Genomic DNA, 12,333 nt, shown 5'->3' with positions numbered 1-12,333 from the left:
GTTTATTGATTAGTCCTCTGACAATATCAACAGTGAAAGACAAAAGACAAGTATACAAAGACATAATAAAGACAAATCCCTATCCTAACACTTCTGTAATCCTCAACTAAAATACATTTAAGTGCTTAAAGCTTAATTAAATAATAAGTTTGTAAGACGGTGTGCTTAAGGTTTACATTCAGTAATTGTTTGTATACATTTTTAGTTCTGAATTCTGGTGATTATATACAATACATACACAAGTATAATTGGGCTCGAGCTGTGGCGCAGGCTGGAGAGCAGCTGCAATGAATCACTGCAATGAATCACTCCGACCAGGAGGTCATGAGTTCGAGGCCCGCTCGGAGCCTATGTTTGTTTGTCTTTGTTCTATGTTAAAAGGCATTGAATGTTTGCCTATACAGTAGAGTCTCACTTATCCAACATAAACGGGCCGGCAGAACGTTGCATAAGCAAATATGTTGCATAATAAGGAGAAATTAAGGAGAAGCCTATTAAACATCAAATTAGGTTATGATTGTACAAATTAAGCACCAAAACATCATGTTATACAATAAATTTGACAGAAAAAGTAGTTCAATATGCAGTAATGCTACGTAGTAATCATTGTATTTACGAATTTAGCACCAAAATATCACGATGTATTGAACACATTGACTACAAAAATGCGTTGGATAATCCAGAACGTTGGATACTCTATTGTATGTGTAATGTGATCCGCCCTGAGTCCCCTTCGGGGTGAGAAGGGCGGAATATAAATGCTGTAAATAAATAAATATAATGTCATATGGGCATTTTCTGTGTCTCTGTCTGCATATTTCAAATATTACTTCCAGTGCTATGATATTGCAACCTAATATAAATAGGTAAAAACAATTTAAAGTTAATAAACTCATTGAACCAATTAAATATTAAACATCAGTTTTAGTAGGCTGAATCCCAACAGATTTATGTCAAGCCTTCTAGGTCAGCAATATTTTGGGGAAATGAATGGCTATTTATGAAGGTGAAATATTAATTATGCCTAGAAAATAGATTGTGTAATCTGTATTTATTTATATTTTACAAAGTTTTTCTCCTTTGCTTGTCATTCTTTTTTGATAATGCTGCCAATTGGTTAAACAATTTAGGAATGCAAGCATAAACTCATTGGAGTGATTAAATCTGGGAAAGAACCCCCAGAACATCAAAAAAAAACATTTAATGTTAGCTGACCTCCCCATATTTATACAAGTTAACCATGAATACCAAATAACATCTGAAACAGGAAAATATCAAACAGTATTTTTTTGAAAGTACAGTATTCAGCCTTTTGCAAAATTGCAAATCTAGGGGAGGCAGGAAATAATTCCATATGGAGGAGATGCTATTTCTAACAATACTGGTTTCTTATGCAACTTACATGGGTAATTTTCTTGAAGTAAAGAGTGGTAGGGATGCAAAACTTTTAACTCAGTACTACTGTTACTGAAGTCATTGCAGCAACATCATGCTATCCTTTTTGTTAACAGCAGTATTAGATCTATTTAGGAACATCCAGTTGTGGGCAAAATGTTCTTCAAGAAAACAGGAGGCTGATCAGCTATAGAGAGAGATTCCAAATTCACGCACACAATACATTTTTAATAGTCCCCAGATATCTAACATTGCATAAAGTGAGGCACTGAAGTCAGTTCACCCCCTAAAAATGTTTGCTTGCTGTGTTTGCATTCCCTTGGTAACTGTTTCCTTTTTTTTTGGATTCCTAAACTCTATTTTTAAATGTTCTGGTGAAATTGTAAGTTACTACAATGCTAGCCATTTGGGAATTAAAGAAAAAAAAAATCACACGGGAATCTTAATTTTGGAAGTAGTACCCTTACTTGCCTCTACATAGTTACACCCATACAACTGTTGCTGGCAAAGATTTTCACTTGCATTTTTTGAGAGTGCTCATGATCTTTTAATCTGTCTTCCCTTGGGATCACATCTGTTATACTGCCTGAAGGATTGGGGTTTCCACCTCTTGTCTACTTCAATGTTGTTTTGTTCAGGGTCTCTGTGTTGTAGCAAGGTTGTACTACCATGTCACACTCAAGTGATCAGGCAACTCTAGCAAGTAAAGTAGCTTTTACATGTATAAAATGCATTTTATCGCTACGATGTCAATCTTGTTTCAAAGACCTATTTACATTGTTAAAGGGGATTTTTTTTGGTTAAAGTTTTCATGTAGATACTAGCCTTAACCAAAACTTTGTTTTGGTAAATCTTATTTTAATAAGGAGAGTTTTTTGATCCAGTGAAGGTTTTCTATAAATAAAAAAAACCTAAAACAAATACATCTCATTCAAATCGCTCTCTATATTATATTACCCTCAAGAATGTCAATTTGATATTCAAAATGAGTCACATTTAATGAATGCACACTAATACACTCAAATCCCCAACATTAATTTAGTTTTGCAATTAGATTTTATTTTGGAAGATAAAGGCTAATTTTCCTCTTTCTCCATTTCACTTTAAGATCCAGACTTCAAAGATCTTGGTGTTTTGAAACCATTGCCAGGTTGGTATGTTCAATGTTCCACAACACTCAGTACCATATTGCATATTTTTTTAAAAATTATCTTATTGCTTGGGCTTGATCTTTTGATTTTGTTGTATTGTTGTTGTTTCTCAGTTTGTGAGTTTGAGATGGGAGGATCTGAAGGAATTGTGGAATCTGTGCAAATTGGAAAAGAAGGGAAAGCTTCTGACAATGAGGCAGTAGATTGTAAATGGTATATCCGAGCACCTCCACGATCCAAGGTCAGTCCTGTTCTATTCTCTGATTTGGGGACTTAATTTAAGAAAGTGACTTTACTAATACTGCATTTATTACTCTATACAGACAGGTTTTACTTAATAAGGTTTGCAGTATTGAACCTGTAAACTATTATTTTCCTTTCTCTGAGGGGAAAGCAATTTATCACTGCACAGAGTAACCTTCACTTGCTATAAATAATGTTGTGGGATGCATAATAGGTAGGTCATTTTGATCTACAGGGAATTCAAGATTGAATAACATACCCACATACCATTTTATCAATTTTCACCTTATTTTAGTTTATCTTTAATTTTTAATAATCAAGGTGTACCATCTGTTCTATTACTATGTCCACCAGCATTTTATTGAAGCTATTAAAATGACTTCTGTTTCTAAATATGAAAGGGAGATGTGCCCCTTTATTATTATTACAATTATTGTAATTATTATTATTTACCATAGTGAACACAACTTTTCATCCATTTAATGTAATGATGTACTAGATAGTGGAAGGAGGGGGAAATGTTACTGGTGAGGAATCTTGTGACCCCCCACAGAATCATTTGCTGACGACACAAGAAAGAACCTTCTCAGTGTCTGCTCCTATTGTTTTTAATGCCCTTCCATGGGAGGTGAGGCTAGTCCATTCCCTGCTTTCCTTTTGTGAGAAAATATGGGCTTTTTTGGTTGAAGCAGTCTTTTAATATTCAATCATTCCCAAGAAGGTTTTGTTTTGAGATGTGTACTTTATTTATTTATGGTTTTTACTTTTGTATCCCTTAAAAATATTTTATACAGCTTTAAATAAGATGTTCTTAATTTTTTTTTGAAAAAAAATATGTATAGGTTTCATCAAATTAATTTCTGAGCCCCTTGGGTTCCATTCCAGGAGAAATGTGACATGCAAATAAAATAAAATTTAAAATGCTGGAGAAAATTAAGGAAGAAAGTATAAAGGCAGGTTTAGAAATTACAGTAGAGTCTCACTTATCCAACATAAATGGGCCGGCAGAACGTTGGATAAGCGAATATGTTGGATAATAAGGAGGGATTAAAGAAAAGCCTATTAAACATCAAATTAGGTTATGATTTTACAAATTAAGCATCAAAACATCATGTTATACAACAAATTTGACAGAAAAAGTAGTTCAATATGCAGTAATGCTATGTAGTAATTACTGTATTTATGAACTTAGCACCAAAATATCACGATATATTGAAAACATTGACTACAAAAATGCGTTGGATTATCCAGAACGTTGGATAAGCGAGTGTTGTATAAGTGAGACTCTACTGTATAAGCAAATAAATACAGTGACCATAGATTATTTACATAAGTTTAAAGTTGATAATGAAGACTATGCAATAATTCAAGATTTTTTAATCAATTATTAATCAGAATGGAGAGTGCAGTTTAGAAATCAGAGAAAGGTGATAACTTGAAAGGGCAGCAAGGAAGGAACGAGATATGATCCTGAAGTGTAAAGCTGTATCATTGAATACTAAGGTGGCCATGCCATCGTATTTACCATTTCTAGCTATGTTGATGAAAAAAACTGATAGGAAGAAAATTATCCAATTTGGAATGTTGTGCTATAGAAATGATATTTGGATCCAGCGGACTGTAAAAACAACCCATAAATGGGTCCCAGAGCTAATCAAGACTTAACTCTCTCTAGAACAGTGGTTCTCAACCTGTGGATCCCCAGGTGTTTTGGCCTATAACTCCCAGAAATCCCAGCCAGTTTACCAGCTGTTAGGATTTCTGGGAGTTGAAGGCCAAAACACCTGGGAAACCCAGGTTGAGAACCACTGATCTAGAAACTAAGATGATTGAGCCTATCATACTTAGGATATATCATGAAAAGATATAAATCTCACTAGAAAAGACAATGATGTTTGGTAAGGTAGAAGGCAATTGAAAAAGACAAAGACCACATTATAGATGATTACAGTCAAACAAGGATGCTATGGCCCTGAATCTGCAGATCTCTCATTCACAGATTTGCCATAAGTTGAAGTTAACTTTATGGTGATTAACAGCAACCTATTAAAAACAGATGCTTCACCATTTTGATTTTAAAAGTTTTTTTTCCATTTCCAGTTTATAAACATATCCCCTTTACTTTATCAGCAATAGGAAATTACAGCAGGTAGCTAATTACACTTTGGCTCTTTTTCATGTGCTGAAATTATCTCTTCTGCATAACCAGTAAGGGCACAGGAGCTCTGCCCTGTTTTTCAACCTTATGGCACATTATAAAGCTGCCATTCTATATAAGCTTAATGGAACTTACTTGTACATAGGACATACATGAGATAGAATTGTAAGGAGTGTGTGCCTACATCTAGGATTAAATTCCTTTGATTTGAACCCAAGAAGAAGAAGAAATTGATGCCTTTGCCTATATCATAGTTCTAAAGACTCTGGTGAGAACCAGTGTAAGATAGTAGTTTGAGTATTGGATTAGATTTTGGAAGATCTGGATTTGACTTCACAAAGTGACCTTGGCCAAGTTACTATGTTAGCCTGAGAGGAAGGGAATTGCAAATTAATCTGGTCATGAAAACTTTATGATTGGGACACTATATGATGGAGTTCACATAAAGATACACCAGCATCACAAAAGGTTTCAAATTCCCAAACAGCCATGAAAACCACTGGGTGACTTGGGCAAGCACACTTTTAGTCTCAGAGGAAGGCAAAGGTGCAACCCCCTCCCCCCCCCCCCAAAAAAAAAAATCTTACCAAGAAAATCACACAATAGGTTTGTTTTAGTGTCACCATTATTGGGAAATGACTTGGAGACACTCAACATATATATTGTTCTAAATGTTTAACAAAACCATAGTGAGACCACTGGAAAGTGCTAAATCTCTGTTAACAAACCAATGCATTAGGAAAATAGCAATCCTTGGAATTTATAGTGACTGACTGAGGGGATATTCATCCACTTCTGTGCAGTCTGGAAGCACAAGCCATGGGTTTAATTGTAGTGCAATACCACAATATCCTTCACATTGCAGAAGATCAAGAGCAGTGATTACTTTCCTAGCTAATATTTTATCAAGATATATACCAGACCACTGTGTGCTTTAAAAGCAACTTGTTATTAGAAATAAACCTACAGATTATAGTGAAGTGCAGTCCTCTTAATTGTGTTACAGTAATTGAAAAAAAAAAGGCAAAGGGCTTACCTACAGTGACCATTTAGGTTGGGTTGGGACTAATTTGGGAGAAACATTTTTCACTGTGTAGATGGTTAGAATGATATGTCTGGAACAGATTTGATGCCATGAAGGTGTTTGCATGAACCATGGAGAGTGCCTCAAACCCACTTTCAGAATCTACAGTATCTTTGACTTGACAGACACTGGAGAATACAGGTGTCAGTTAGCCCTACTGATGCCCAGCTATGCCCTTGAGATGTGTTTTGGCGGCCTGCTGCCCCTGCATTCTGAATTTTACAAAGCACTAGTGTGCAAGTGGGTGTCTATAAACCAAATTCTGTGTAGCCAATTTTGCCATGCAACATGGTTTAGATTTGGGGCTCACTGAAGCACATTTAAGGGGCTTAACTTGGACTTTTACCCAGCTTTGCTTGATGCACTTTACTGGCCTTAATTTGATAAACCATCCAGTTTTTAGGTGTTTGCCACTCTAAACCAATGGTATTCACCAATGCTTTTCAGCCTTCCTTCTAAACCTTTTCAATAGAAACTGACACTGGCCATAGTAGGGTTTCACAATTGTGAGTGATTATAGAATTATAAGATTAGAAAGGACTGCAAGATCATTTTGTCCAAATTATGCCATCTAAGAACAAACAACTAAAGCACTTCTGAGATATGACCATCTTATCTTGTAAGAAATTTCCAAAGAAGGAGATATCATCACCCTTTGAGGCAGTCTGGTCCACTGTTAATGCAGTGGCTATCAGTGGCCGCTGCTATCATGAGAACAGGAGGGGGGTGGTAAAATCCACCCTATGTCCATGGGCCACCTGAGCTCAGGGAATATGTAAATGCTATTAATGGAGTTGTAGCCAGTTTCTGTGTGATCTAGATTCTTGGGGAAACTTCAAAGCAACTCATGAGTTTTGTTAAACTGTCAGCTCAGGATCAGCTCTATGCATCATGCAGCCACCACAGAACTTATTCGTCTATCCCTCTACAGAATAAAGTGCCTGTGTAGATGTGCCCTTGTTCTATACACAGTTTTCAATAATCTTGCCACTAGATTTTGCACTAGTACAGTGGTTCTCAACCTGTGGGTCCCCAGGTGTTTTGGCCTACAACTCCCAGAAATCCCAGCAGTTTACCAGTTGTTAGGATTTCTGGGAGTTGAAGGCCAAAACATCTGGGAGTTGTAGGCCAAAACATCAGGTTGAGAACCGCTGCACTAGTACGTAGTTACTAATTATATTCTGGCAGAAGAGTATTTTTGTGTAAATTATATAGTCTGTGGGCTTGCTGTGGAGATACCCCTGTCTATATAGTCTGGTTTGGTAATATTAGTGATATAAAGCTTAGTATCAATATAATTTTAAGATTTTATCTTGCTTTATTGCTTTTTGTGATTGAATGATCTCACCTTTAGATTGCAATACAATCATTTTAATTTTACTCAAATATTAAACTTTTATTAGACAGGCCATTTAAGCAACTATGACAATTGGGAGTCAGCTTTTTTTTGCTCATATATAATAATGAAAATAGAGCCAACAATCTTGTTATAGCATTGTAGGTGGATAACATTATCTGTGTGATTGTAAAAAGTTTCTTGTGTATGCTCATGCAACAATATGCTTTTAAGTATATTTCTTTATGAAAAGTAGTTGTGTGTTCTATACCTGGAAATACTGCAAATTATTTGCACAGTAAATAATGTAAATAGACCTGTATTTCTGTGCCTGTAAATCTATTACATTGCTATTAAATATTCTTCCTTTATTTATTTATTTTTTTGGTGTTGAAAAAAATGCCCTCATTTAGTGTTCCTAGTGAAGGTATTTGTCTTACTTGTGTATTATCTGACCTTAATTTATTTAAGTGTTTCCCTCTCTATTCACCACTTACTTTTGCGAAACCATAAGAGAGAAGGCTAGTTTTTTCATCTTCTTGTGAATGCCCAAGTATTTTTTTTATTTAATGGACATTTGTATGGCACTAAAGCCACAGTTGAGGCCCTGGCTTTGTAAAGGAAAAGCGGTTACGTTTTTGAAGAAATGTGCTTTGTTCCAGTTTTTGAAGTTTTTTGTTTGTTTAATTTTGTGCATGTGGTATTAGATTAACTGATGCATGTAAGTGCATTTATTTACAATTAAAATATTTAAATATCCGGAGTGGCAAGATTAAAAGTGAAATCCACCTTAGGTCCCTCACAGGCAGAAAGGATGAATTCTCTAGACAGTGATATAGTTGCCACTAGTTCAGTGCCAGTAACCAGTGTTCATTATTAGATCCCTTACTCAGGTATGATTTCATACTGCACAGAAATAGCAGAGAAAGAAGGCACAAGCTGCTTTTGGAAGCCCTTTTTTCTAGACAACATTTCCAGTTTTGCACAATCAGTGTAAGGAGAGATTCTGCAGCTGAATACATTTAAATGTCTTCAGGAATCAACTGGAAGCTAATTAGAAAAATCATGTAAAAACAACTACTCACCTTCTTTCGGGTGGTTGGATAATCCTGCATTGTTAGGTGTTAGTGGATGGTACTACATTAAGAAAAGGTAAAAGGAGGCTGAGGGGAAGCGGATGGTAGTTTTCCCATGTAATGATTCGCCATCCTTATTGGCTTGAATTGTTGTTGAATGGGCAGTGGGGCTTTACTCTCCTGCTCTTTAAAGAATGACATAAGACATGGTCTCCTCTGCATTCAGTGAGTCTATAGCTGAAAAAACAGCCATTTTTAAAAAGTAAAATAGACCACTGTGCTTTCATTTTTCTCATAAGGTCATGATTTGTTGTTTAATGTCAACAAAGTTTGCAATCTACCCCATTTGATAACTATCATTTAAAATTCTAGAACAAGCATATAAACTGTAAAGTGCTTTTTCAAGTGCTATAACATTAAAATGTTTTATACCTGTTTCCTTCTGGATAGTTTGTTTTTAGGTGTTCTAACATCGTAAAAATATTTTATACCTTCACTCACAGACTCTACTTTGAATCTGAGAGGTTACAAAAATGTTGAGCAATTTATAGCTATTACATATTTAGTTGGCATTTTCTCAACATTGGTTAGGGATGGATTCATTTGTTTTTACCCATTTGTGTCACTTCCCTGTAACCATAAGGTCATCCCATCCTGTTCCCACATGAATTTGTGTTTTATTGATAGAAATGCAACCATTAAATATATATTTAAATATATTTCTATTCAATAAAACATTTGTGACTGTTTTAAAAAAATGCATTTTAAAATTCATTTTGAGATTTTTAGAGGGAGGGAAGATACAAAATATGTCGAATATTTGGACAGTTGTGATTTCTAATTTGGAAACTGATCCAAGAAGGTATGTATTATGTTAGTTCATACTTTAATTTTGCACAAAAAAAGAGAAAAAAGATTAAGTCATCAGACATCCTTAATACTTTCCATCGTAAGGGCTTTTTTTAAAAAAAAAACTGGATAAGATCTTGTTGTTTCTGGAAAATCTGTCTACCACTTCAGTCAAAACGCAGAGACTGAGAGACAAAAAGAATAGAAAATGGGCTGATGCATTATTATAGACTTTCTATACCCTGGCAAGTTGCTGTACCAGCAGGAAGCCTCTAGAAGTTGAGAGTACATTTTCACTTTTATCCTCTTTCCTCTTCTCTGTCTAATCTAGTTAATCAAACTAGATCTATTCAGAATAATAGATAATAGAACAATAATGCTGAAACTTTATAAGATAATGATAAAGCACAAGTGAACCTGCCAAGTCAATGTTTCAATGCCTTTGAACATATACTTTCTGGGAAATTACCATGGCCTGAAGTAGCTAGAAAGTATTGGTGGGTCAGGCTTTATAAACCCGAAAAATTGTGTCTCTTAGACAGATTTGAACTTTACTACATTTCTATTTCTCAAAAATCAAAAGCTGATTACTCTTTCAGATGCATGTCTGCATATTTCTTAAAACTCGCAACTGTAATATCCTTGTGAGGAGATTTATGATGGTTCCAATAAATATATTTTTCCCTAGCTGCAATATGGTAGAAAAAATATGGCAAAAAATGCTGGAATATGTGCTAAGGCATTTGATGGTTTCTTGACCTGCTCCATTAATCTTGTTTGAGCAAAACTTTAGCATCTGATGAAAAAGAATTCATCAAAAGTGATTCCCTATAAAGAGATTATGATAAGGCTTTTACTGAAGTTTTATTTTTGTGTTATTCACCGTTTCCAGTATTTCTCTTAATGGCATGCAGTCAGAACTTTCTGTTGTGCTCATATTAAAATGAGAAGGAGAAATAGTTCAGTTCAGCCTGTTTTGCTTTTCCATCATAATAATCAGAATGGTACCACTGAAGGTGACAAGACAATCATTTAAGCAACAATGCTATCAGGGACTATAAATTATATATGCCAGAGCTATAGTGAAATTTTTATCACTTTTATTGCTAAAGGCACTGTCGTTTTGCAGTGCTATACCAAAATCCAAGCATTACCAGAATTCAACTCCATGGCATTTATTTTATTCAAAATGACACAGAACTGATGATTTAAAAGAGAGGCGTTCACTGACATTTCAGACAGAAGAATTAAACATAATATGCAGTACTGTCCTTTGTGTTGCACTATTTTTATAAGATCCACTCCAGTAATTCCTGCTGAAAATATTTGTGTGTGACTAGGCATACCCTTTTAAAAGTAAGAGCCTGTTTCATATACATCTCTGAAAATAATCTTTAATGTGGTTCAGCATTATCATTATCTTCACTTTAATATGAAGACACTACTGTAATCACAACATGGAATTTAGGCAGGAATATGTGAACTGCTGACTTGTTATAAAGAAAGTGAAATGGAGATAGTGAAACTTAGTTCTTCCTAGTAGCACATCACATATGTTCAATTTAATGACTTCTCACTGACCCTACTGAGATTACGATTTGTGTTTGCATTCATTTTAATAGGTAGTTTATATTTGCAGTTCCCTCTTAACTAATAAAAATTGTCCGTTTCAACTCAGTAATGGCTTTTCACATTTTAGTTACTGTGTCCAAACTTTCTTTCATAACTAGAAGCACATTGGTGGCCTGTGATAACTAATTGCCAGGGAAAGAGTATCTTGAAGCTTGATCTACAAAGATCAGTATTATATAAAATATGATTCCCTTATCCATAAAACTGGTATATGCAGTTTTACCTATCCACAGTTTTACTTATTCAATTATTATGTCACTTCCATACAAGCTAGACCCTCTTCTAGGTACCTCCATTTTTTGTCCCATTAAAAATAATATTATCATATTATCATATTATCTATGGTTTCTTATATCCACATGAAGTCTGGAAATATATTCACTGCAGATACAGGGGTTGTACTGTACTGTTTTTGCATGTAGGAGCGAGAACTCCCAGTCTCCATCTCTGCTAGTTCCAGTTTCCCACAACCCCAGTATGCTTCAGCTCTATTACTTCTCTTGAGACCACTTGAGCAATGAATAACGAGGCAGAATCTCTTACATGTTGCTCCAAATAGTGAGTGTGGTTAATCAGCAAATATATTCAGCATGCCTCATTGGGGAAGCAGAAAATGGATTAGTACATTGTTAGTTTAAAATGGAGTAATTTATTTCCAAGCTCTGGCCATCCATTTTAGTCTATTTTTGTGCAAATTTATTTTATCAAATAACTGGGGAGGGAGGACTTTACCTTTGAAAGTTGACAGATGCCTAAATGTTTATTTTGCCTATAAATTTGTGTGCATATTGAGCATATTAATTTCTACAAGCCTTCCCTGTGTAGCCCTACCATGTTATCATGGATAAGCCTTGGAGATATTATCTTTTTTATTTTGTGCATTTCATTGGTTGCATGTTATTATTCTCTCTTTGAGATCGTGTGATCTAATTGGGTTATAATAATTCATCTTTTGTTGATGTTGAAGTTGATGTAATTCAGAAAGTATATCAAAATTCCGATCAATTCTGAGCATAAATATATAAATACCTAACTTCCAAAACTTGTAAAATACAAAGATTATAGTCAACTTTATACACTGGATTCTCTACTATAACCAACCAATCAACTTTCAGCAAAGGTAATTTAAATATATAAATTGTGCTTTTAAATCTTTTCCCAGTATCTTTGCAAAGCTCTGGTTACACATCTGTTCTCAAACAGTCAGGTTTATATCTCCTCTGTGAGTTAGAAGACTTGTGTAATGAGCAGCCCACTATCTGTATTCTTGGAAGCCATCTAACACAAAGATATAATGGCCTTGCTTTTCCAAACATAACCGAAAGGAAACAAGGCAAGCTTTTTTCAAAACAGAAAATTACAGTCAGTTTTAGGTCAACTTGGATAAATGTGATTATTAAATATGTTTT

The 12,333-nt window shown here is 34.8% G+C and overlaps 1 protein-coding gene across 7 annotated transcripts in view; it reads left to right on the top strand.

The window, feature by feature from the left end:
- neto1 (neuropilin and tolloid like 1) overlaps positions 1-12,333 on the top strand; it is a 136,781-nt gene that overhangs the window by 82,320 nt on the left and 42,128 nt on the right. For 4 of the 7 annotated variants that reach the window (XR_506136.2, XM_003219726.4, XM_062980583.1 and 1 more), the window contains 2 exons: positions 2,504-2,545; positions 2,660-2,787. The exons of 2 other annotated variants lie outside the window; for them this stretch is intronic. Coding sequence is in view for 4 of the 5 variants with exons in the window: in XM_003219726.4 (XP_003219774.1) it covers positions 2,504-2,545; positions 2,660-2,787 (170 nt within the window). In the remaining variant the exon portion in view is untranslated. Of the gene's footprint in view, positions 1-2,503; positions 2,550-2,659; positions 2,788-12,333 lie in introns of those variants that run through there. One more of the 7 variants, XM_008108734.2, reaches the window with a different exon arrangement.

Source organism: Anolis carolinensis, chromosome 4, assembly GCF_035594765.1.
Source record: "Anolis carolinensis isolate JA03-04 chromosome 4, rAnoCar3.1.pri, whole genome shotgun sequence".
Taxonomy (NCBI): Eukaryota; Metazoa; Chordata; class Lepidosauria; order Squamata; family Dactyloidae; genus Anolis; species Anolis carolinensis.
Note: the sequence above shows the minus strand (reverse complement) of the source record. Positions and strands in the feature narration are given on the sequence as shown.